Source organism: Lates calcarifer, linkage group LG9, assembly GCF_001640805.2.
Source record: "Lates calcarifer isolate ASB-BC8 linkage group LG9, TLL_Latcal_v3, whole genome shotgun sequence".
NCBI classification, from domain to species: Eukaryota; Metazoa; Chordata; class Actinopteri; family Centropomidae; genus Lates; species Lates calcarifer.
In genome coordinates, this window is record NC_066841.1 from 13,525,286 (window position 1) to 13,552,109 (window position 26,824).

The 26,824-nt window shown below is 41.7% G+C and overlaps 1 protein-coding gene and 1 long non-coding RNA gene across 3 annotated transcripts; one reads left to right on the top strand and one right to left on the bottom strand.

The window, feature by feature from the left end:
* Positions 1-929: 929 nt before the first annotated feature.
* Positions 930-20,703, bottom strand: LOC108874123 (zinc finger and BTB domain-containing protein 7C). 2 transcript variants are annotated; one of them, XM_018662534.2, is made up of 4 exons: positions 20,570-20,703; positions 4,135-4,893; positions 3,365-4,038; positions 930-2,873 (listed from the first exon to the last, which is right to left on the bottom strand). In XM_018662534.2, exons 2-4 carry the CDS (start codon positions 4,864-4,866, stop codon positions 2,252-2,254), a joined length of 2,028 nt encoding a protein of 675 aa, XP_018518050.1. In that variant the 5' UTR covers positions 4,867-4,893; positions 20,570-20,703; the 3' UTR covers positions 930-2,251. The 2 variants fall into 2 exon arrangements, with proteins under 2 accessions (XP_018518050.1, XP_018518049.1); XM_018662533.2 differs by lacking the exon at positions 20,570-20,703 and adding an exon at positions 11,257-11,923.
* Positions 20,085-25,613, top strand: LOC127142814 (uncharacterized). The gene is made up of 3 exons (XR_007813886.1): positions 20,085-20,368; positions 25,042-25,212; positions 25,385-25,613. It is a non-coding gene; the product is annotated as an uncharacterized LOC127142814 (long non-coding RNA).
* The last annotated feature ends 1,211 nt before the right edge of the window (positions 25,614-26,824 follow it).

Genomic DNA, 26,824 nt, shown 5'->3' on the forward strand with positions numbered 1-26,824 from the left:
TACAGAGTATTCTACATGAATTAATCTTTTTTTCCCTTAAAGGATTATTACTCACTTTATAACAGTGATTTTTACAACTTAATGCTGCTGGCGTAGTTTATACTGACACTAAAAGAGAGGACCACTCCATCTGTCTTTACCTGCACTATTTGTGTATTATCATTAATTATTAATGACTAATATGAGTTTCATATATACTATTTAGGACACAAAAGCTGAGTTGACCTCAGTTGCAATTTCAGCTGCTATGTGACCTATAAATAATCAAACTATTAGTCTACAGCTCTGGAGCCAGCTCCCTGTGTGGTCTTATTTATACAATACAATATACAATATATAGTATAGTATAGTACAGTGTCAGTGTAACAGCTTTACACAACTCAAACACTTGATTAACCAATTTTACTTGCCAAGTCATTCTGTAACTATGCAATCATGTGATTACAATCCCACCATTACAATGTACTTCATACACTAAATATGTTAACATTAAGTAAATCAGCTAATATTATATATATATGTATATATATATATATATATATATATGTATATATATATACATATATATATATATATATATGAGAGAAAACTTAAAAAGCATACTTAATAGTTTACACAAGATACTTGTAAGAAGTAATTTGTCATGTCTAATGATTTTGAAGAATATATCTATTTATCTCCTAACCCTAACTATCTCAACAACATTCCTGACCGAAGCCTATACCCTAACCCTAACTCTAAAAGTCTTCCCCTCAAGAAACAGCCTAAAGATGAGATCCAACCAAAACGTCGTAACTTTCCAAAAATGTCATCACAATCAAGGCTTAAATGTCAAATTGGTCGTCACAAAGATAGAAGGTGCACACACACACACACACACACACACCTTGGCAATTTTATGCTAATAATACTACCAGACGAGAACAAAGTTCAACATTTAGTGTCTTTATAAAACAGATTTGCAAAATATAGCCAAGGCTCATTCATTTAAATACGCATAAATAGCAAGAAAATACTTTCCCATTTCAATTCAAATAGTTTTTGAACTTCTTTATACACAAATCAGAGATGAACATTATATGAAAAACAGGCCTGAAACCCGCTTGATTTGTTGCAGCAGAAAAAACACAAGCATACTGTATAGCTAAAGCGGCAGTTTGATTAGTCAGAAATATACATCCTCTGAAGACACATATTCATAAACATTAAAACAAAGTCTTATTCAAGTTTGTGAAATATCAAAGTACACATCTTTGGATGGATGCCTCAAAGTCTTTTAAGAACAATATATATATTCTTTTTTTTTTACATCATCAGTAATGCAACCGTAATTAAACACCACCATGGCCAAAAGTTTGTCTATGTACAATAGTGCAGATGAGGAGCTTAAATCAGAACAAGGCAGTGGAAGGATAATAACACGTTCTCAAATATCCTGATTTATCAGACTTCAAGTGGATTCCCTTTGTTTTAGAACATTATTAAATAACCATGTTTGAATCAAATGTAATTGCCGGGCATGTGCCAGACTACGCCCTGCTATACTTAAACCATTTTTAATGCTTTTTGAAAAAACTGATCCCTTTTTAACACCTTAACACAGCTATCCAAAATAAACCTTACTGTAAATTGCTTGGACCAAGGCTTATTTATTTATTAAATTGTTATCAATTGTATATTTTAAGTCTACTCCATATCTCTACTTCATTATGTTTCAGTTATAATAACCCTTTTTGTACATTTTTGATTATGTTTGTACATGCAATCTTGTTTGATGATCATCAGTTACTAATTCTAATTACAATAGGTCCTGCTCTGGGTGTAGAATTACATCTTCTCACATATGAATATTTTTTAATATAAAAGCCTCACCTTGCTTCAGAGGACTTTGTAGAAATATGATCATTTTTGATTTAACACAAATAACATACATAACAGTGTCCTGATATGTTTTCCTCATTAGCAGTATCAAACTTGTTGCCTCTTTTTAAATGCTATTGAAGTACTTGTAAACATTCACGGGGCTGAAACAATTATTTAGCATGACATTTGTGAAATTACTTAATTAGACTGTGTTTCTCAAAAAAAAAAAAAGTCTATTTTACCACTGCTGCATCAACAGGCTTCAAAAGGTTCACTGATCTCACTCTTTCACTTCTCAAAAAGGTGCTTTAGCTTCCTGGAGCAGAACAGACACAGAGATTAAAGAGATTTTCTTTCTTGTCTTTTGTCTTCCTCTACAGACCAGAGTTCATTTGGCCGGCTCAGAGATGGGTGGAGCACGCTCCAGTCTCATGGTCCAGGGGTCAGAGGTCGCAGCATAAAATGGAGAGTGGGTAAGCACTTCTTCTCCAGCCAGAGCAAAGGCAAACACTCCCCTCTGTCTCCCTGCTCCTGCCTTCTCCTCCTCTGCGACATGCTTCCCCTCTGCTCGCCGTTCCTCCCTGCTCTCCCTACCCGCGCTGTCAGCACTCTTAAATCCTAGACCCCTGTTGCTGAGGCCGAGCATCTCTCCAAGTCCATGACTCTTGACTCCCTGGTACGCGGGGCTTAACCCGTTCTCCTCGAACCGGTTGGCGGCAGCAGTGGGGGGGCATAGGAAGTTGCTGGCGGGCGTGGACCGCCAGGCAGCTGGCTTCCGTCCTCGCCGGGGGCGTGAGATTCGGCAGCTCTGCCTCTTGATGTGTCGATGTAGGTGGTCAGACCGTGTGAAACTTTTGTAGCAGTGCTCGCACTGGTATGGACGGACGCCCGTGTGGATTCGCAGGTGGTTTTTCAGGTCGTAGTTGTGGACAAACTTAGAGTTGCAGTGGAGGCAGATGTAGGGGCGCTCACCTGTGTGCTTCCTCATGTGGATCTTAAGTTTGTCTTGTCTGAGAAAAGAACAAAACCACATGTTTTCATACAATATCTTATGGGTTGAAACATTAACATATAACAATAACAATGGATCTTTCTCCATACAAGTTCAACAAGAGTTCAAAAGCCAGTATTTAGATTTTTTAGATGATTTGATCTAGTATGATGTGTGTTTCTCCACTGACAACACAGACAAAGTTCTGCTCTAAAATACAGGTGGAAAATGTGCCAAAGTAGAAGGATGTAGGTGAGTGAGATATCGCTAATGCAAAGAAACCAGCGGAGGGGGCTTTCCACTTTCAGCTCTTTGATATTCAGATGAGGTGAAAACAGATTAACCTCAGCCAAAAGAGCATGGGGTACTTTTCCGTTAACTGTGCTGTTTTACATAACGTGGTTCTTTGTAGTCAAAACACACAGGAACATTAAGACCTCAAGATGATCTCTATGTGGCTTGTTCATATGGAGCACTTGTAGTGAAGATTAGACATGCTGTTTTACATACCTGGTGAATCGTACTTCACAGATAGTGCACATGTACGGTTTCTCTCCTGTATGTGTCCTCATGTGTCGTGGCAGTTTCCCAGCACCTTGGATGACTTTGTTGCAGATAGGACACTGCTGTGACGCTTTGGGCTTCATCTTCCTCTCCTCCTCCAGCTGCCAGGGGGGGAATAGCGCCCCCAGGTGGGACGCAGAGCTCAGGAAGCTCAGGTACGACCGGAAGTCAGCCTCATCCTTAATCTGACCCAGAGCATGACCCTCCGACGGTACTGACCCGACGTTCATGCTGCCGCCCAGGCCCGAACTGACGAACTCCTTCAGGAAGTCGCCGTGCAGCAGACTGGGTGGGACTTCCTCTTTCATCTCCTCCTTTATGATCTCTCTTTTCACAGCTAGATTGAGTGGCCTGGAGGCCTCGAGTGGGGCAGAGGTGGGGAAGGCGTGGGGGAGCCTGGTTTGCGGTGAAGCTCCCGTGTGAGGATGCTGATGGTGGCTGGGGTCCAGGAGCTGCTGGGGGAAGGCCGGGAACTCAGCAGCCCACATGGAGGGGTAGAAGCCTGGGAGGAGAGGAGAAAAGTTGGCCCTCCGGTCCAGTGTTGACATACGAGGATACAGCCCTTCCTGGAGGAGAGACTCAATGGAGAAGTCCTTCAGAGCCCGACTCTCCATACTCTCCTGCAACATGAAGACAGCATCATAAGCCTTTCAAACTTAATAAGCTTTTCTGAATAGTCATTCAGAGATTTTGTTACAAAATGGCAGTGATCTTACCTGTTTTCCTCTCATGTTGTCTGGAGACTGCGACTGGGATGACTCTCTGTGCAGGTCAAACTGCTGGTGGTATGTGGAGGTGCTTGGAGGCGGCAAATCCTCCGTCCCCAGAGGCGTCTGCTCCCCCCTGCTCTCCGACGACTGCAGCGACCTCTCGCTAACGTTGTCCTCCTCCTCGTCCTGCTCGTCCTTCCTCGACCCCACATCCTCCTCTTCGTCCTCCTCCTCTTCCTCCTCCTCCTCATCTTCCTCCGCATCCTCCTCCTCCTCATCATCCTCTTCTCCCTCCTCCTCTCTTCTCCTTCCGCCTCCGCCGTCTCCACCCCCACTGTCCATAATCTCCAGGCAAACGTTGATGATGCAGGGGATCTCAAGCATCTGGGCCGCGTTCAGGATCTCTTTGACGTTGGATGCCGTCACGGTCAGGGTAGAAGTGTAGGCGAACTCCAGGATGGCTGTGAGAGACTCCGGAGCTACAAAGTCAATTTCGTACACCGCCGCCGCATGATGGTGATCTCCGCCGTCCGTGGTGGCCACTGTGAAGAGCTTCTTGAAGTACTGGCTGCAGGCGGCCAGAACAGAGCGGTGGGTGCGGTACTCCTGGTCTCGGACGATGAGGATGACATCGCAGAGCAGCCCATCACGACGCTGCTCGTTGAGGCTGCAGAGTACATCACTGCTGTGATTCGGGAAGGGGATCCCAATCAGGTCCTCTTCTCTGTGATGAACCATCCTCCTCTCTCTGTCGCTGTTGGTTATCTAGATGGGAGGCAGTAACATTGAACTGTTTAGTGACAAAGAAGGTCAAACTGAAAAAAGTATAATTTTGCAGAACCTCTCGGATACTCTCAAAAATTCCATTAATCTTCAACAGTCCTGCTTTGTTAAATCCAGCCTCACATGTATACAGATAGATAGTTTCAAAAACCCTCAAGATTGTTTAACATTTACAGTAGTTTACAGGATACACCATTCAGGACTCTTGAAGGTCTGGATCAAAAAAGGTCCAGCACACATAGACAAAGACAACAAACACAGTTCCTGAGATGTGATTCTATTTTATAATTTTAAAAAAAATGGGTGAGTGCAATATATTTGCTCATTTTGTACATCAAAAATATATAAAGGCACTTTAATGTAAGAAAATAATTGAAAATAACATTCAATAAATAATACCTAAAAATAAAACTTAAATATTTTGGATCATGCACAATTAGTTCTCAGCTCTCTCTTGTAAAAGAGATCTTGATCTCAATAAGACTTCCTGAATAAATAAAGCTTAACCAATCACTTAACAAGACAATGTGTCACAAGGGTGCCATGTCAGTTTGGATTACAAAATAGAGACACAACTTGGGAGAGGAGTAAAAAATAGAATAATTTTATTCCGGATGGAGGAAAGAATGTATTTTTTAAAACAACTGTGGTTAAGTGTTGTTAAATGACCTCCTGTGTCTTTGAAAGATCCTCAGAGACTTATCTTTCTGAAAACACTGACAGACACTTAAACTCAGTATGCAGTGTGAGAGACACAATTCGGGGGAAGTTAAACAGTGATTAATTTGAGCATGCCCTGTTTGATTTCCTGTTGGCATTTGAAGATTTGTCACATCAAGTGTCAGTATGACACAGAGCAGCAAGCGTTAATTCTCTTAAACCCTCAGCAAACGAAGGGTCAATGTCATAAACTTAATTTTCGTTATTGCAGGGATGGTGCAGCACTTGATTCTGCAGCAGGGATTCTCCTGCGGAGGAGGTGCCAACAGGAAGCCAATGAGGGCACATTAAGGCAAATAACGAAAACAGGATCTCAAATGCTGATTTAAACAGTGCAATAAGAGCGACAAGTGGCCCACAGCTCGGCTCACACCTGTGCCTCGGTTTTGAAATGGAGTGTCACAGCATCCATTCATCAGATGAAGGATTTTCAAAAAGCACTGATATTTGAATAAGGGGGGAGGCTCTTAACTGAAGCTGATATTGTTAACACAGTGAGTGACAGTCTAGCTTTATTGAAATATACTGTAGGCATGCTTGTTTGTGTGCCATCTGTGCAGCAAAGGCAACAAGTGGTAAATACAGCATGTCTCATTTTGAGCAAACACCACATCGGGTAATATTTATTCTTGAATGTGTTATCACGATTTCTTGTAGGGACGTGTTGCAACTGTGTGAGTTAGGGAAACCCATCATCTTGATAAGACAGGGTTTGACTTTAAAAAAATTCAGTCTGACTCACAGACATGCAACAAGGTTTTGATAATAAACACATTAGAGATTCTGTGATAATGTTTGTAATGTCCATTCCTCCAGATATGAGCACAAAGCAAGCTGATACCTTCATTTTCGACAATACAGTGTGTGATTGGGATGTGGTGAGAAACGAAGAGAGCAACAAAAGAGGTCAGATTGTACTCTAGATACTGTATCCTGTCAAAACGCTTAGTTTGCAGTCTGTCCTCACCCCACTCATTTGACTTAACGGCACAGTGGCTGCTGATACTCTATCAATGTACAGACAAATCTGTTACTCAGTCGAAAAATCCTCATCCCACAGCTGCCTGAGTTCCTACCTGTTGATTCACTCTGCTGTTGTTTACAGTCACAGTGATAAAACTTCCTCTGGCAGAGTGCTCATTCATTCACATCTATGAATAGAGCTTAAACTTAGCCGTCCACACTTGGTGGTCACTGGAGGCATGTGTAGATAAATACTTTGAAGCGGCCCCGCTCACCACAGCTGCATTGTTGACTGGCTCTAAATGGGCCAGGGCTGAAGCCACACAAACACACACACACACACACACACACACACACACACACACCTTTCTTGTGTCTCACTTTCTTGTTTTTTGTGCTGCAGTGGATCACACCAGAGAAGAAAAAAAACTATTTCAGAAAATCCCTTAGTTCACCTGCAGGCATACAACTTGGATACCAATCTTACATGTAGTTTATTCTTGTCGATCTTGTTGCTAGGTAACTGTTGCTATGTTCATACCATTGATACAGTGTGGACGTAATTAAAATGTCTATAGAGGGGGTGGTAGTATAGGATATAGGCCCACAGACCCGTGCAACTTTGTCAAGGGGAAACTGGAACAAATGAGCGATAGAAAGTTACAGTGGCCGGGCTAAATGATGAGATGATGTATTTAAAATAAAAATAATGAACAATGGCAGGAGTAGGGATTCTATTAATGATTATTTTACATAGATCCTACAGTGCAGTGCAGGTAACAGACACCACATTAAAACTTCTTGTACTGATTCTGCTCTGTCTGCCACAGATTAATGTTGTCTCTACAAAAGATTTGAACAATATCCGTTTCCTATTAAATTACAAACCACATGTAACATCCATAAAAGAATTAGTATGAGGTGAGTGAATCTTCAGTGAAAGAGCAAAGGAGAGATCAGATGGCCCTAAAAGTTCCCTAACAGGTTGCACAAACACCAGCGGAGGGGCCCCTCCCTGTAACAGCCTGCCAAGGCAAACAATAGCGCAGAACTTGGAACAACACCGAGTGGATAAGAGGGAGAGAAAAAGAGTCTGACTGGGAGGGCTTGGCGAACTCACTGTCACTCGTTTGCTCTCGATCCATCCCACCCACTCCTGGAACTATGGGACACGTGCTGCTGTTGCTGTTTGTTCGCCTGGTGCCCCAGCGAGCACCACTCCCCTCTATTCCCACTGTTTGCCTGCCACCAGCTAGCGCTAGCTCTTAGTGGCCGGCCCCTAATTACAATGTGGAGAGGATCTAAGGAGGATGTGCCACATAGACAGGGAGGGGAGGAGGGCACAGCTTTCCCACCACAAGGTCCTGGAGCAGCATTTCATCAGCCAAACGCCCTTAACCCTTTACACGCACACCCACACCCCCCCACCCATCAGGGCAGCCAGGGTGGGGACGTCTTGTGAAAGGGCTCTGATAATTACTGTTTAAGTCATTTGGCTCTACATCAATCTTACTCTTCTGGCATAGTCAAGAAAGGACAAAAAAACTTTTTCTTTAGTAATTTAAACTAAGTAAATCACTGTCAGCCTATACCAACCTGCCATTATAAGGTGACACAATTTGTGAATAAATAAATAGTGAAAGTCATATTTTGTTACGATTATCAGCTGCAGCCCTCATTTCTGTTTATCGTAGAAGTATCACTGAATTAATTTTCTGAACAGGCATTTCAGTTCCATGAGTGACACCAGCCCAGAATCAACTTAATTATTAAATTGACCTATAATGGACAGTCTTGCCTTCTCTGTCTGTCTCTCTTTCCTCCTGCCTGTACAGGCCACGTCTCCTCTCATGCCTCACTTAGTCACTAACACTTTCAACTCAGCACTCCCACCCTAAATTATGTGTCACGTCCATTCAGTGTCGTCTTTCTCCCAAGAACTTCATCTGCTTTCCGGGCTCTGGCCACCACCACCACCACCACCTCCTCCTCCTCCTCGTTCTCCTCCTCCTCCTAATCATTCTCCTCTTCCTCCTCTCTTCCTCCCCCTCCTCCTCCTCCACCCCTCGCTGTCCCTGTTGCAGCTGTATCATCATTATGCCCAGAGTAGAGCGACTAACTTGTCCCCAGCCCTGACCGCTCAGGCCACAAATCAGCAGCTAATGTCCATCTCAACCCTTGTCACGGGCAGACACTCATTTGGCCTATGAGCTACAGCACCCAAAGCCTTAGTTTATCCCTGTCAGGCCATTGCATCCACCTGACCCTCATGCTAAATCACCAGCAGCCAAAGTTTACCCCTGTCACCAACTGCCCATAGCAAACACCTGCTAAACAACTGTCACAGATGGACAATTGCATGGCCAATAATTTAAAGTATTGACAGCCAGAATCCACCTCCTTATTAGGGGAAGGCACCCATTTGACCTACTGTGTAAGGTAGTCCATTATCACCAGTAACACACCAGTGCACCTGTATCGCGAGGAAACTCCTTGGTTGGTGTTTTAGTGTCAATTGTCTGGAGCCTATAGGCTGCATAGGGAGAGGTTTAAATTTTATCTTAATTGCTGTCAATTACAGCAGGTGAACGGTATATAATGCCAGTTACACAACACGGGTTGTGTATTTATCTTTACAATAATGATGAAATTTTGTCAGGGCCAAACATGAGCATTTAACACAAGTTTCACTTAAAAGTTGAGGATCACTTGGAACTTATTTATGTGAAATTTACAGAAAGTTTGGTGCACGCTTATACCGCATTTACACTGTTACAGAACAAACTGGGATTAAGGAAATTTATGTGCTGCTATACATACTATTATTTTAATTATAGACAGATTTATATTAAAAAATTATAATCATTTTGCGGGAAAATCACACATTTTTTAAAATGTAGCAGGATAAACATTACTATAAACAATGAAGATTCTTGTTAAAATGTTTCAGTTTTACCCAGAAATTCACTTATTTTTCATTACTTACTGTAACTACTTTAGCAAATGATCTATTTATGCCTTTAACAGACATTTAATTTGTATTCATTAGTATTATGATAAAACGAAATAATTTGAACTAAACACTGGACATAGTTTAAGACAAACTGGAGGCCAATTTAACTCACTCGGCTCCTTAAAGAGCCTGTTTTCAGTAAGTGTCATCTCTCGAGCCTTCAGGGGGGCCCACAGCTACACACCATTATCTCTCTCACCCCCCAAAGTAAACAAAAGTTTATGGTTCACTGCTGTATATCCATCAACTGATTACGAATGTCAATTCTAGATTATCTACCATAAAATGAAGAACAGATTTTTTTTTTCTATGTTGCCTTATGTTTTTCTACATCTTTGTTTGGCCTGAATGTAGACCCTTTAATGAACAGAAGAAGGTTGTGCTCAGTACCACAAGCCGGAATGAAACAATATTAAATTAAAAATACTTTCTTTTAAGCAGGGATATTGTTGCTGTTTAGCCTTGGTTGAAAATGTAATCTCCTTTATTTGTATTTTTGACTCATGACTAAATGGGGCCCAGAACAACATTAATATCATGCATTATCATGCAAAGGCTCAAGAGCAAAAGTTAAAAGTCTTTATTCCACAGTGGCAGGCGTAGGTTAAAAACTGACTGGAGCTAATGAGACATTATCCGAGTTTCCAATAGGTGTTTAAGCAAACATGTCATTGGTATGACATTGAGCTATATTAAATTTCCTGTCACAGTTTGTGAGCCTGTTGAGTAGGTGTGTAACCACATGAACTCTTAAAGTGACTTCACAATATCTGATGCACCAGCAGCAATACTTTTGTATGCTAAAGAATTCTCTCTATTTTATTTCCCACTCACTTTGAATTGTATTCATTTTTAGAATTATTAACAATGATTTTTACGTTTTTTTTTTTTTTATCACAGTTTCAATAAAGAATTTAGTGAGTACATACAAACCTTTAACACCTGAATGAAAGACAACAGCTGGTAAACAGTTTTCAATGGTATTACTGGTCATTGCACTTAGTAACTACATGAGGTAAGAGGGCTATAAGCTGACAGGCTGTAAACAATAATTTGCAGCTCAGCCTGAAATCCATAACATGTTTTTATTTTGTCCACACTCCAAAACACCTCCTTTAACTTTATGAATTACCTGACTATTTATTTTGGATTTAAAGGAGAATGACGTATAGATATGGAATATCTAAAACTGAAATGTGTAATTACTGGCAGAGACAAAACACATAGTTAAGTCCACTAAAATGTTTGACAATTCAGCGACATGTTGTGATGCTACACAAGCTCATGCTATTTCCAGACTTTTATAGCACAGTATTTACACTACAGCCTAAATAATTACGTGAGTCATCAAGTGACTTTATTGACCTGTTTGCACCTTGTCAAATCTTTATGATCTAGAGCAGAAGGCTACAACACTCATATAAACTCTGAGTGATGCACGTGTGCACACTGTAGCATAGCGCACAAGTGGAAGCTTGTTCACACACATATACACACTCTGCAACAATGTGACAAATTATTACGGACATATACACACAAACACACGCCCATGTGCATGCTCCAAAAGTCTGGCATCCACATTAATTCACACATGTCTTGATATGTTCACCAGCATTCCACAGCTCTCAGTAGCCTTCATCCTACCGTACCTTCAGCTTCTCGATTCCCCTCACGTGTCTTTGTATTTCCAGACTACTAAGAGGCTCCGTGGCTCCTCGCTTGACCTCTCAGCATTGCCCTCTTTAATTGAAACACAGCTGCCTCTCTCTTTCTCTCTTTGCCGGTCTGTCAATCAGTCAGCCAGGCAGTCAGTCCATTCACAAGCTCCTCACACCGGCCACAGTTGCCCATTCACAAAAATAAAACACCCAGGGAGGAATATCCAATGGAGAGAAGCAAAAAAGCAGCGCAGCAGAGGAGAGCAGAGTGTGATTCTTGGGTCTGTCTGTGAAGCAGCGTGGCTAGTGTGGAGTTTAGAGTCAGGCTCACTGTTGTGTGTGGCTCATGTAGGACGAGCGAGAGAGTGAGAGGAAGGGAGGGAGGGCAGCAGCACTGCGCTGAGGAGATGTCGCACCACTAGTTTTTATAGCAGGGTGGGTAGCTGGAAGATAATAATACCCCATCCTCCTCCACAACACAAGTTTAAGCGCACTGTGTAATAAGCCCATGGCGCAGACACCCTCTGATTTAGGTCAGACAAAATGAATTTTTAGTTGTGTTAGAGTGGATTTTGGTATAAAGGGACCGGGGCAAAGAAACTCGAAGGGGTTGTTTGGGGAGACTGAGGGAGGGTAAAAAAAGGAAAGGGAAAAGAGAGAGAAAAGTTGGAAAACTATTTTGTGCACCTCTGTTGGTTAGTCTCAAGCTGAGATGAGGAGATGTACAGAAGCAAAAATATAACTGCAGCTTAAAGCCAGTTAGTTTCAGTTTTGCACCTGTTTTAATCAGAGTCCTGCTATTCTCTCATTTCTCTTGAATACCACTGCACCCAAAGGTAAATTATATAATAAAACTAACATTCAACCACCTCTTGAGACCTCTGTACACACACAACAGGGGCAGGGCACATGCAGCCCCCCGTAAACGCTTTGTCATAACAGACTAATTACTGACATTTTAGCGTGTGGCACCCTGCATTCAGAACTCCATAAAGCTGGCTGATTCAGTCAAAGGTGTTTATTTGAAAGGAAATATTACTTAAAAGCTGACTCTATCTGAGACACAATTTAACCACAAACGATGACAAATACCACAAGCAAATATGTGCAGACTTATTTTCCTTTTTGTTGAAACGTTTTTGTAACCAAGGTTTCAAAAACCAGGCTGAGGAGAGCAGAAGGCCAACGTTAGACTCCTGTTTTGAGTCAGAAAGCGCTAAAGCAGGGTAACAGTTGGTGAGCACCACCACCGCCTCAGCCTGTGGAGAGGAGGAGGAAGTTTATGCAGAAAGGTGTAGAAATAAGACAAACTGTTGAAGAATGTGTAGAGGAGAAACCCTGTTTAGCAGGAGTTTTGGGTACATGTACAACATCAAGAAAGCGTGGAAAGCAGAGAGAGAATTTTGAAAGTCAAAACTCGAGAGTGACTTACAAAGCTGCTTCCTGTGTTGTGTCAGAATGTGTGTGTGTTTATGACACAGTGAGAAACACAAAAGAAAAGAAAAAAAGAGAAAATAGAAAAAAAGAGAGAATGAGTGTTTCCTTTGCTTTCACAGACAGACCAAATATTTTACTATGACATAGCATATTCACAGGATCTGAAACAGCCATTGGGCTTTCCTGTATGACATCATAAAACCACGCCTTTTGTTATACTTATTTTTTATTTATTTATTTATTTTTCAATTACGTTTTTTTAGAGCAGGAAAGCTTCAGTGCCTGATGGGTGTGAACTGTTTATATATATATATATATATATATATATATATATATATATACATACTATATATACATACATACATACATATATACATATATATATATATATATATATATATATCAGACAGACCTTTTTTTCCTGCAAAATATCAAAAGCTGTGGTACAGATAACAAAACTAAGTTTAGCACTCAGATCTTAGCAATTTTTCATTCATAAAGGTAGAATATGCAGTGAGCCATTGTTTTCATAGTGGTTACTGGACCTTCAAATCTACTAAAATATTCCTAACCATCCATAAATCATAACCAACAATCATACTGTGAAAGCAGTCAAATTATGTCGAGTTAACCTCCGCAAACAAGTAGACATCAGAGTGTACATCAGACTGCTATGCCCACTTCCCCCTCGGGAAAACACGGACCAAAGCAAACCACAGCCCATGCCCTGGTGGTTTACACTGTTTTGTACAGGGTGAGAGCTGAGGCCAGCTCACATTGGCATCTAGTATATATAAACCAGGGTTAGCCACTAACTGCTAGCAGGCCAGCCAGACAGCCAGAAAAACAACATTTGCCATCCTATAAGGTCGGCTATCTGTTCTAAACACGTTCATAACAGCACACTGTAAGTGGTACCTGTGAGGACTGCTTTGCAAATCTGTAAAACTGCAGGCTGCAGTGCTGAAAACTCGTCATAGGCCATGACTGACACAAATCCATGGTCCAATTGTGCAGATGTACACTGTGTACATTACACTGATTTGTACTGCAGCTTATTTAGTGGTGTAATTTCAGAAGTTTCGCAGCCTCGTCTATGTGCTGTTTCATTTAGTCACACTGTGAAGCATGGCTATATATTTATACTGTGATAATGCTTGCAACGGTTTCCTATATTGTAACACAAGCATGAAATCAATCAAAAGAACAAGAAAATGTATCTTGGTGCTTCAGTATTATCATCAGGCAAAATATTGATTCTTTTCCTGTCTCCGTCCTTCTCGGGTGTTAGGCTACACCAAGAAGTGGTGAGTCTTGTCGCTCAGTCTGAGCGCTAACAGTCACAAGACTAGAGGATTCAAGGGGCTGAGTAAGAGTCATCTGTTTTGTCTCTCTGTCTGTCTGCATGTCCGTCTGTCTGGCGTCTCAACGTACCTGTTTACTGCCACCCGCTGCGCCCAGTATGATACAAGCACCAGGGCACCAGATTGGCACTTTGGAGGGGGGATGGGGGTGTGAAGCATCATTACATAAAGTTGATATCATGGAAACTTTGATGCTGTACTCATCTTGGCTTACTCTACAGTAAGCACACATCTAACAGAAAAATATCTTGAGCCTGAACTTGACTAAAATTGGCGCTTTCTTCTGTCTCTCAGAAGAACTCATCAGAGTATGTCAGACTGTAGTGTAGCAGCATACATTCCAACTGCTGTTTGTGCCGACAAAGCTCAAAAATTGTCAGATGGTACTATTACACTGGTACAACAAAATCAGAGTGGCAGATAGTTCAGCATGAGGTCGGGTTATGCTTGAAAAGAACTATTAACTATACTATATAACTATACTAAGTGTTGTCCAATCATGTCAGATGGCAAAAGTGTTTATAGTTGTTTTCTGAATGGCCAAATTTGAATGTGGAATGAAAAATTGGCTCTCATAAAAAAGGAGGAGATGTGATAAGTGTTCAGGTGGTTGGACAGGTCAACAAAACAGAAGACTGCTGTTCGTTTCCTGTTTCCAACTGCAAGTCAGTTTTTTTAAAAGCAGAACCCTGAAGATAGATGAAAAAAATTGTCGTTCTGGAGAAGAGTTGGGTAATGTGTTTTCATTTTTATGGACTCGCATTGAAGCCCTAGCCCTAACCTTGCTGCGTTTGTATTCTTTAGAGCAAGAAATTGTTATTGACGTTGTGTTTGTTATTGTAACCATGGCGATGAGGATCACCTTTTTAACAACATCATAAAATTGACTGTTAAAAACCAGTGTTGGAAGGCACAGACAAATGATGATCGCCAAGCACTTTTTATGAAGCACACTATCAGCTTAAAGCTATAGTATACAATCCTGGAAATCAAGCTAGCACCAGCACAAGACTTTCCACTCCTGATTTGGCCGTCTCTGATTGGTTAGAAGGGTGAGACTCTGCACTGCTGCCAGGCTGTAGAATGAGTCTGCATCACAGAAGCCTTTAACAGTAACTCTCCACATGAAGATATGCTTTGGAGCATATTTTAACTAAGAAAATATTAGAAAAAGGTTACATACTGTACACAACAGGTTTAAAATTATGTAGCCATGTGTACATGACAAAAAGAAAGTATATAGCAGGCCTTCTCTGGATTAAAAAGAAACAAATTCAGCCTGATTTGTGTCCTTTGCCCTGGTGTCTCAGAGGCCAGGTGTGGCCTGATGTGGGAGAGAACCAGGAAAGGGAGGTAGTTCAGAGATAGAGCATTGCAACAGCTTCCTAGGTCTACAGCCTTCGCCTCCTGAAATCCAAGGACGGAGAGACACGCACAGTTGCAGTGTTGCTCCAACACAAACCGAAGCAGGCGTGTGCGCAAACCTACTGTACACGCCACCTTGCTCGATCATGAGCAAATGCTCGCAGAGGTGCACATGCACCCATCTGTCATTGCACTGAGGTCATTAGAACTCACCTTGGAGCATGCCATTCGGGTGAGTGAGGTGAGGGCGTTTACTTACTGCTGACCTGTCTGTTTGTGCTTCAACTTTCTCCTGTTTTGTCTGCCTTTCAAACATCCTAATCGGTATTGGAAGCTTTGCCAGAAGGGAGGTAAAGTACACAAGCTGCATACTGGGAGAGACAGAGACGAGTGCTGGGAGAGACAGAGTTACAGTGTTTCACAGGTGGCCGTGATGAGTTGTATGAACCCACTGCTGTGTGTGAAGATAATTTCAATGTCTGTGGTGATGTTTGTTAAAGATAAATATAATTATTCTTTATGTTTGAGGCCAATTTTGTCCACCTTCATTTTTATGTCCTGGCTAAAATATGGAAATTTATTCTGGACCTGAAACTGCAACAAAATGTACAAGGAGTTAAACCTCCCATTCACCAACACCATGTTGCTACCACTGTGTTGTGTTCATTTGATTGGCTTTGTGTGAATATTTGTGTGTGTGTCTGTGTCTGTGTGTGTGAGAGTGCGTGCTGGGAGGGTCGTGGGGTGAATGAGGACAACTCCGTATGGTGATAACGAGAAGGAGGCCAGCCTTGGTGGGACAGCCTCTGTCTGCCCTCCGGTAGTGTGTGTGTATGTATGCATGTTTGTGTGTGCGCATGTGTGTGTGTGTCAGCAGGAGAGCCCTCGGGCACTCTGGCACCTCCTAATTAAAACCAGTCAGGCTGCAGGGCAGGGGAGACAGATGCCTATCATGACACACACATACATACACACACACACACACACACATACACACACACGTGCACAGGGTGGCGGACCACATTCAACCACTCGCGCACTCACAAATATACCAGTGTGATGCGTAGGTCGGCTATTTTTGGGACTATCTCATCCCACCCACTCAGGTATCACACAGGTAAGTAATCTGTATCTGACCCAGATGGCAGAAAAGAAGCAGAGAAATCAACACAGCGGGAACATAATTTATGTTAATAAGGCTGCTTATGACCGAAGACAAAGACAAATTTAACACACACGACTGTGTTTGTTACCTGACCTGTTAATAGGCTAGTTTCATGATTGAATCGATTACTCATTTTTAAAGGTTAGCCTGCGGTTAAAACAAATTTGGCTAATTTGGTTTAAAATCCGTCAATGATGCTCTCATTAGTTTTATTTCTACCTGAAAACCTGCTGGATTATGTCCAACTCGTTCACCAACGACGACACACACCAAGCGAGCCTCACACTCTCTCACACATGTAGTCGTGACCCATAGTAGCTTCCAGATTGACACATCTCTCTTTCCCCCCAGCGCAGAATGAGACATAATTGTGCTGCATGTCTGTTACCTGCAGACTCTGTCACATTTTATCTCTGTTCCCCCATGTACGGCCCAGAGCTGCAGGCGACCACATATAGTACTTAGCAGGCTAACTGCTGTTTGTCTGGGGTGGGTGGGTGGATCAAGGCATGCTGCTCTCCTTTCTCTCCCAGTGATTAGATAGCATAAGCAGGCCAGCTAGCCTAACCCACACACTCATGTCTCTAAAACTGCCATCCAGCCCTGCTTTCTCTCTCGCTGCCTCTCACACACAGGTGGGTGGACCCACTTATTCAACCCAGATCTTTCTTTTAGACATTATGAAATCGTGCTCTTTTTTTCCCTTTCTTCTTTTTCTTCATCTAACTCCCTGATGCTGAATGACATTCGACTCTGTATGTTTCCTGCAACGTCTTTGCATCTCTGATCTATGAAGTGGAGCTTTAATTTTCTAATTTACTAGGTGATAATTTTGTCTGATTATCAAGCTGAGAATCACGTCTCTGCACACTTGTTGCTATAGGCTGAGGCAAGGTGGGTTGCCAGTGGTTACAGGGGCCTATTTTCTATTATCTAGGTAACATTCAGGAAACACCCACAATTTGTATGTAAAATGCTTCGTTGCACAACCACATTACAAATTGTGGCTGCCACTGACATTTCAGATGTTGAAATGTGTGACAAAAAATATTTTTTGTCTTTGACTTTGACTTTGCTGGGAACACAAAAACCACCGCAGAACACACAAGAACACACACAAGTGCTGTAGTATTATAAGGTAAAATAAAAGTTAAAAGTAATTCATTTAGTGGAGAGTGTTTCTGTCTCAGCAGCCAATGTGTTGAAATTAAGTGAAGCTTTAAAATAAAAATACATCAAACCTTAATGTTATATACTGATGCAAATACATTCTTGCAGGAATTCCATGCAAATCAAGAATAATGTAAACAAGGTGGTAAGATGTGCATCCAGGTGACTTGGTAGTTGAAAATGTGAAAAGAATTATTTAATGCAAGAAAAATACAGAAAAGTGATAAAAGCAGCAGCAGGTACAGAGAGATTAAGAAGGGGAGAATGGAGGAAATGGAGAAATTGCAAACGGAAAGAAAGCATATAGCTTGAAAAGCAGAGAGGGTGCCATCGAGCTGACCTCTGGGAGCTCGAGTGCCTGCCTCCCTGGCTGCTTTGTCGTTTGAGCCAGGCGCTGTGTTTCGTGAGGAACGCAAAAGTACACAAATCCCACAGAAGGAGCTTTTTTGGCAGGGCTCGGGCCTCCCTCCCACGGCAGCCTCTTCAAGCCTCCTCCCATCCTCTATTCATCTGTGAGGGGCGGCTTACTCACCCAGCCCAACTCCGCACAACAAAACCTGGACCTCGATCCTACGGAGGAGGGCGGACATGCACACATGCACACACAAGCGGCTACTCTGCGATTGTCGACACAAATGCACGTGTGCATTAACCTGGGCACATGGAGTTGTTTTCAGGGTATGCGCCTAACTGATCGGGTGACACTTGTTGTCGCACAGATCAGATTCTGTCCCGGCTGTCTGAGCGAGATTTTGAAAACACTATCTGATTTTAGACAGCTGTGATAGGATGACATCTGTGTCATAGGAGGTTAAAATCAGATTGTGTATCCCCGTGTAAATGCTGTTACATGGGCATGCCCACACGCTGTCAGTTGGGAAGAAGGCGTGTGGACTCATTCACTCTGTCAGGCTCATAATGACCACATTGCATCATTTTTGAAATTACGAAGCTACACCCTCATTCACTTGACAGATTCAAGTCCCTCTTTCTCTCAATCAAGTGCTCTCACATACATTTACACACTATAAGATACATTTTTACACAAATACACAGTCACTTCCTTATTATCTCATTATATACAGTACACTATAGGTGAAACTGTTCAAACATGAATGAAATCTGCCTCGGGTAATGTTTGTTAAACACACCAATGTATGAGAGGCCCTGTAACAAAAGATCTGCGTGGATCAGGTTAAATTCAGATAATCCTGGAGAGAGAGACAGACAGACAGAGCGCCTCTTTCTCTCACCTGACAAGAGTAGGTGTGGTTGTGTCTACTTGACTTTATCCCCGTCTAACCCCTATTGTGACAGGAAGAGAGCTCTATAGGCTCTGCTTGGGTTTTTTTTTTTTTTTTCCATTAATGATGAAGGCTGATAACTATTTCAGGCTGAGATATGTGTGTTAGATAAAGTATTTTTACAAGGAAGTGCAGGTTCTCATTCAGTATTGTTTTACTTTATCACCTCACACCTATATATTGGCTGATTATTTAAAGCACACTTTGAGGAGTCTAGATTTTCTTTTATAGTTTTTCATGAATTATCTAGCGTGTGTCTGATAACAGAAACAAACAGGGTGCCTGTATGACAAACTTGTCATTTAATGGGTTATATTAATTCAGTTTTCAATATTTATCTGTTTTTAGACAGCAACACGGAACTGAAAGTTTATATAAGATTTTACATATATAAGTAGTCATTATAAGTTTCTTTGCCACTGGAGCCCATTCTGTGAAAGTAATGTCATTCTCAGTAACACGAAAGTGTAGGACACTTGATACAGTAATTCCACTTAGCAATGACAGAATCTCAGATAAGGAGATGGAACAATGCAGTCCCTATATCTGATAGATCAGCCAGTATAGTATATCATCACCATTTGATAATACTCTTAAAGGTTAACAGTTACTCATGTGATTTGATGGTGTGTGTGTGTGTGGGGTTGGTGGGGGGGGGTCACAGACAGGAAGAGAGAAATAATTCTGAATGTCACACCTCTGCCCCCACATCTGTTGCACAGACAAAGCAAATCTACAGCTAAATTTACAGTCAAATCTGACTGTGTGATTGCTACCTGATTAGATTAGATTCCTGGGGGACAGATGTCATCCCATGTGTCTTATCAGCGCCACGTCAATTAGAGACGTGAATTACTCTCAGACTGTGTTCAAGTTAAATCTAACAGCCACGGAGGCGGCTTCGTGATGGCAGAAAATGTGAGGATGACAGGGAAAAGTATCATATAGAAATAGACATCGCGCGCAATAATCCGTCATGTACTTACACAAGCTGCTGCTACAATAGCAAGTAAGAGTAAAAATGATATCAGTCTTTCAGTCTGTTCCAGCTTTGTCATGCTTTCACTTGCTTCCTCCTCAGTGTGTGGCTGTTACAGTATGTGAAGGGGGAGGTTTTCACTGCACGCACATCTGTTGCAAGATATGCACAGGAAGGTTTCTGGAGCGCACTGAGAATAAGTGGATATCCCTCTTTCTTTCTTTTTTTTTTTTGATCTATGTCCTATTATAAAAAGTTTGAGATGTGGAGCCATTTGGAACTTAAAACGGGAACACAGAGGAACCTGATTCTACAAAAGGTCAGCCATCCTTTAGTCTGATTCTGGTGCTCAGTGGGTAGCAGACAGCTCTTGCATGGTTTGAAATTTTGCCACAACACACAGAAAATATGAACCTCTCATTATGACTTTTTTAGGATATGGGAAATAGTAGTACCGCGAAGAAGAGAAAAAAAAACAGCAGAGAAAAGAGAGTGAAAGAGACACAGAGATGTCACTGACCTTTTAAGAAGAGAAGTTTTGAGTTCAGTTTCTCTCTCACGCACTCAGTCCCTGTCAGGAAAGTCAACACTGTCTCAGCACGGGCAGACGTGTGAAAGTGAGAGCGGGCAAGATAGAGACTCAAATTTGCTCTGAAGGTGTGTCAGTGATTTGGGGGAGTGAAAAGGTACCGTTCCATGAAACGGTTATCTAAGAAACACAACAAAACAAAAACTGCTACACCCACCAGCCTCAGCCAACACCCCTCCCTCCCTCTAAACCAAAAGTATTTGGCAGCATTCCCTACAAGTCCACCTGTGCTTAGGGGAGGGGAGTGACACACACACTCGCACTCACAGGCCAAGCCTAAAAACCTGCTTGCGAGCTTGGACTGGGTGGTATGGTTGCGGTTGGGAACAGACAGAGCTGAGGCTTGGGGGCTGGGGCTTGGAGGGCAGAGGAGGTGGAGGCCTGAAAGAGTGGAGCCAAGGACGAGGCTGGACAAAACTAGGAGTGAGCGCTGGGGAAACCGAAGCAAACTGAGACTGGAGCTGGTAATAAAATAGCCAAACTGAGGCTGATGTGCAGCTGGACGACTGCGCTGAGATTTCAGACAGGGTAGAGGTGAAAAATGGGGAAGAGGTAGTTTCAGCATAGTGCAGGGTTGAACCAGTGGGTGGGTCTTTGCCTGTGCCAAACAGGAGCTAGAGGGGTTCATATCAGGTGTCGAACAAAAGACATATCAGGGGAGAAATGAAAGGATTGAAGGAAGGTAGTGTGATAGAGAGTCGGTGACAGTATCTGAGTGTATTTGGGTGTGTGCTTCAGCGTACCAGCTCGTACCTGGCAAGGCAAAAGAACCATTGTGCTGCTCTGAAGCCCATAATGCAGTGTAATGGGAATATAATAAGAGGGTGTAAATGAGTGATGTAAATTCCACTGAAGGTGTCATATTGGGTGATATGGGAGCAATAGACATCATGGGGTCTAAAGATTATCAAACAGGCTCCAAAGAAAAGTATAATATTATGACATTTAGGTGAATTTTAAATAATGGTGAATGGTTTCGTCAGTTTAGGTTTTAACAATTTATCAAATGACAATGTGAAAACAATGTGATAATGTGAAAGTAGTCGTTCATGGTGGTGGTGTCATTTTCACCACAGCTAGTAGCTGCTTTTAACGAAAAAGCTCTAAAACTTTACCCACTCTTATGCTCCCTTCTCAGCATCAAACAGAGGACCGTCACAGTGGAGCATTTAACAGCTGAAGAGCCAGAGATTTCCTTCAGGGGGCGGTAGAGACCAAAAACAGAGCTAAAAAAAAACAGTGACTATTGAACTAAAATTCACCTGGTGGCCAGAAATGTGACTCAAAATCAATGATGTTGCTCTGTTTCTGCTGTTCTGATATTTAAACAACCGTTTGCTAATAAGGTTGCAATATCAACATAAAAGGTGATGATGATGTCGGTATTGTGTTCGCAACTTGTTTTCCCGCTGCCCCCAAGTGGCAAAAAGTTATGTATAACATCTGCTCACTGCCCATCAATATGTGTACAGTACACTGTGTGATGAGGGAGTCACAGTGAGGCTGCTCATTTTAGCACTGTTCTAATCAATCCGAGCTTCACGTTGGAGGAAATCCACACAAACATGGGGCCAAGGTGGAGACTCCACACAGGATATGAGTTGCAAACTGAGCCACAGAGATGTCAGCTGACATTAGAGAAGGAAAAATGTTTGTTCTGCCTACGCAAACCATGCCATCAAGGCATCTCATGGGGGTTTCCCTTGGCCCAGATGCCATAATAATACAGGACACAATAAAGGATACGTATTTATTTCATTTATTTGGGAGGTTTGTTCGAGAAACAGCAACTTTACCGTGAGCTTTGAGTTTCAGGATCATTAATTCCAATTTTCCCATGCAGTGAGCAGACAGACTGCGGTTTCAACCAGCTAAATTTAGGCCTTAGCACATACTCGTGTGAGTTAAGATTACAATAGCCCTGCCCTCTTTTGTAGATTTATCTTTTGCCGGATCTTAGAGCTCAGCCTCGAGTACACTGCATTTGTTCATAGATATACACACCCAGTAGCAGTTTGATCAATTTGTGTCCTGTCCCATGCAATGTCTTGTCCTGTGGAAAGATAGGTCCATTATTTAACTTCTCTTGTGGCTAAAAAATAGCTTAGGTAAATTTGCTCAGTCAATATATTTCTTGAATCACACAAGGCCACAACAGGGCAGAGAATAGGCTGTTGTGCTGTTCTGTTGTTAAAGCAAATGTATAGTTCTTATCTCTGTATAGCACAGATTCCTCAACTATGATTATCTTAATTTTTATAATATACCTTCATTATGAAATGGGTAAAAAGAGCAAAGCCTGACAAAAGCAATCGGTCACAAGTAGAGTATTACTGGGGGTAAAAGTACTGCAATATCAGTTTATGACAGTACATGAATGGAAGATGTGTTCAGCTCAGCAGTGTCTCACTATATCCAAAGTTATACCACGGAAAACTGTCTTCATTCTTCAAATTCAGAATTTCTTTACAGGAGTAGCTCAACATTTTGGGGAGTGTGTTAATTTGCTTTATTGCTTTATTGCTTTATTGGATTAACATCATACTCATATCTGTTCATTCCATATGAAGCTACACACAGACAGGACAGAGTCCTTGGTGAGTTCTGAGATCAGTCACAACTAACGTCTGTGCAGGTGGTACACTGGTGGTGGTGGTTTTGCAGGGGTTACACTGAGTTTGAAGTCACTGAGCCTTCCACAAAAAAATCCCCTGTAAAACCAACACTTTTTACACTCATATATAATGTGTCAATTGATGAGCTTTATAGGTGTTGGGATTTCGTAACAGAGTCAGGTTAGGTGTTTCCCCTTGTTTCCAGTCTTTATGCAAAGCTAAGCTAACTGGCTAAGAGTGCAGTCAGTGTGATGGTAGCTCCTACTTTCAGTTACCATGAATGCACATACACATAAATATAAAATGCATATTATATTATATTCTCACAAGAGGCCGCCAGAGGGAATTATCTATAAGAGCTAGTTTACACAAATATAAGGCCTCAACACTTAAGGTTTACATCAATACAAAGTTCATACTAAGTCCAATCATGAATCTTTGAGATTGTCCTAAACTACTTATCGTCGCTGCTTAGAACAAACATGATGGGCTGGTGCACATTCATTAGCATAAATCCGCTGGCAAGGTTTACCACCCGGTTAATTACCGGGGCTTCTCAGAAACTTTTGCAGGAGGAGACACATCAAGGGCAGCACAGCAGAGCAAAGGCAGAGTTTTGAGAATTTTGAATTTCTTGACAAATTAAAAGTGAATAATCTTGTGCAAATTCTGTTTTGGTGTAAACAAGTTTTCTCTACAGCATGCATAAACTCACCTCCAACACTGATTAAAATCAGGATTTTTAATTATGTCTCTGTGTGTGTCTCCTAACCTGGTGTGGTATTTTTTTTTTTTTTTTTTTTGTACATGAAGCTGGGGTCCAGGGTACAGAACTTTGAGTACAATAACGAAGCAGGCTTACAGTACACAAAGCAACAACTCTTAGTTACACCCACATGCTGCTGTTGCTTTCATCCTGCCACCTGTGGAGTGGGTGTCACCATCCTATCCACCAAATCTGTCAGATAGACCTGTTTCTGCTCACGGGCCATGTTTTGGGTGATGGAATCTGTTTTATGAATAGCTTTTATGTTGTTTTGAGTTTTGTTATGCTTTAGGCTCTTCTCTCCCCACACAGTGAAAAGAAGATACTAGTTATATGGACAATCAATAAGTGGTAGACATTAAGTACAGTGCTTTAAAGCACCATATTGTATAAGGTGGACGAATGTTGCTTTTATATTAAAATCAGAGGAAAATAAAAGACGTTTTTATTTATGTGTTAGAAGATAAGTGAAGTATTGTCCTGGTCTTTGGTCAGAGATGTCTTTGTTTTATCTCTCTGAATAAAACCAAAGGCTAGAATGAAAGATAGAAAGATAATCATGTCATTTTATTGATAATGAGAGTGAATACTACAAAATATATCTTTAAAAAATATGGAATACACCAACCATTGTTGTCAATATGTTACTTTTGCAATGTAATGTTGTAAAGCCATTGCTTTAATTTGCAGATTGATGAAGAGAAGCAGTCAATGCCAATTTGAATGAAACAAAAATGCAGAAAAAACTAAACAGTAGGGACATGCTCAACCCCACTACCACAAAAGCATGATCAATTCCAACTCAATAAAATGGACTTTTCTGTGATGTATCCTCTGTTTATTGTTCTATCTGTTGTATGCCAAATACACTGTATGTCCACCATTCTCTCTTAAAAACTGGTCCATCAGGCTAACAAGAACTGGAGGCAATAACATGGGTCAGAGGTGTGTAGGTGTGTGTGGGAGGTGTCAGTTTGCAACAACATCACCAACATTATCGGCAACTCTCTTTGCTTTCAAAGGTTCAAACATATGTGGCCTGATGCCCGAGATACCAACTAGCTTTTTGTCCTCGTCCACCTCCTCCATGAGTGGGGGTGAAGTATGAAGCGAACGATCCTCAACGTTTACCATCAGATTTTTCGGCTTTATCCTGCATGATTCTGAGCTCTGAAGTCTCTCTCAAAGTTACTGTAAGTCCCTCAAACACAACCTAATCAATGCAGAAACATAATTCTCAATTAAACCCACAAATTCTAACCTGGTGGCGCTAGAGGAAAAGTCAGAGAATCACAAAGCCAGAAGGATTTATCCTCTGGGGACCAAGAATGTCTGAATATAATTCTGTGTTATTCCACTCAGCAGTTGTTGAGATATTTCAGTCTGGAGCAAGGCGGTGGACAGACTCATGGACCGACCAACATCGTTATCCCCAGAGCCACGGTGAGTAAGTAATAACACTACAAGATAGCTGAAAAAGTTTAGTGAGCTGTGTATTTTTTTTCAGTGTTGTTAGAGTTGCATTAAAACTCACACTGGTCTGCAACTTGCCGTGTGTGTATGTTCTTAAAGTTCGAATTTTGTTAATGCATATGCCTCCCTGAAAGGCAATGCCTAACTGAATTCATATCTCATCCATCACATTGGATTGGATATTTACACCATAGGGATAGAGAGGAGAGGAGGAGTAGCCAAACATTTGGTGTACAATATGATATTTGTATATAATTTTAAACTTGTAAACAGACAGCTCTCCTGCTCTATGCCAGCTCAGTGTCAGGGCGCTGCTCTAATGTACTGACCTCAGACCAGTATTCTCAATGGCAGCCTGATGTAGCCTGAGCTGTTAGCATGAGCTGACAGAGCATACATTTTAAGAAGTGAGGCCAGGGAGGTTTTTACACATGTAAATATTCTAGAGCACAAACTATTGAATAAAAAAGCAAAATAATGAAATGTGTTTTTTGTTTTTTTTTTACTTATCAGCTCTGCTACCCTGTAATTATTTATAAAATAAATGGGGGAGTAGCAGGGAGGCCCTCAGGGGAAAGGGACCCTATGCTCTGTGTGTTATCGAATGAGGCATGGCTGGGTCATACTTGTAAGTGTAGTGAATTGTGGTGTTTTTGGTTGTTGGTATAAGCTAAAATAGTGTGGCCCTTGATAGTTTCCCTTTACACTGTTTTAAATGTCCAAACTAGACCAGAAAACCCAGTTCAAGTCTTGACTTTTTTTGGTATTAGCAGATGGTAGGCACGCAGACAGACCTGAGCACACGCCCAGGGGTGTGAACGTTCATGACAAGGTGGTATTGGCTAAGACAGGTAAATGTTGGTTCAGGGGCTAACACACCATTATTCAACAGCCTTTCAAAGCGTGCCACCAAGAAATCCTCCCATCAGTGCAGCCATAAACGGGCCACCATAATAATCATAAAACCAGTTTAACATGCCACGCCATGAGAAATGGGGAGGAAGCCAACATTACTCCAAAGACAGAGGTGAAGATGGGGAAAAATGAGTGCGCAATGGCATGAGACTTGAAGAGCTCATCTGAATAACAGTCTTAACACAGTTTATAATAATAAAGTTCTCTGAACTTGGGGGAGATTAACAACAACTAATACAGGGCATGTGATGAAGGAAAATTTACCTTTAATGGTCCAGATGGACGTGGTAACCACAGAGACTGTGGAGTATGTTACTGCATGGACAGGTCATCTGTATTACCACTGCAACAACCACGTATGTATCTAAAACCAAGCTGAAGTTTGCTAACTTGAGCGCTTATCTCTTGTCCCCACGC

Bases quoted from the DNA above. Each gene is read 5' to 3' on its own strand.
- LOC108874123 (XM_018662534.2), bottom strand. From the start codon at position 4,866: ATGGTTCATCACAGAGAAGAGGACCTGATTGGGATCCCCTTCCCGAAT. The intron at 4,039-4,134 runs GTAAGATCACTG...TTCATGTTGCAG, and splicing joins ACAACATGAGAGGAAAACAG to GAGAGTATGGAGAGTCGGGC. The intron at 2,874-3,364 runs GTATGTAAAACA...TTCTTTTCTCAG, and splicing joins TGTGAAGTACGATTCACCAG to ACAAGACAAACTTAAGATCC.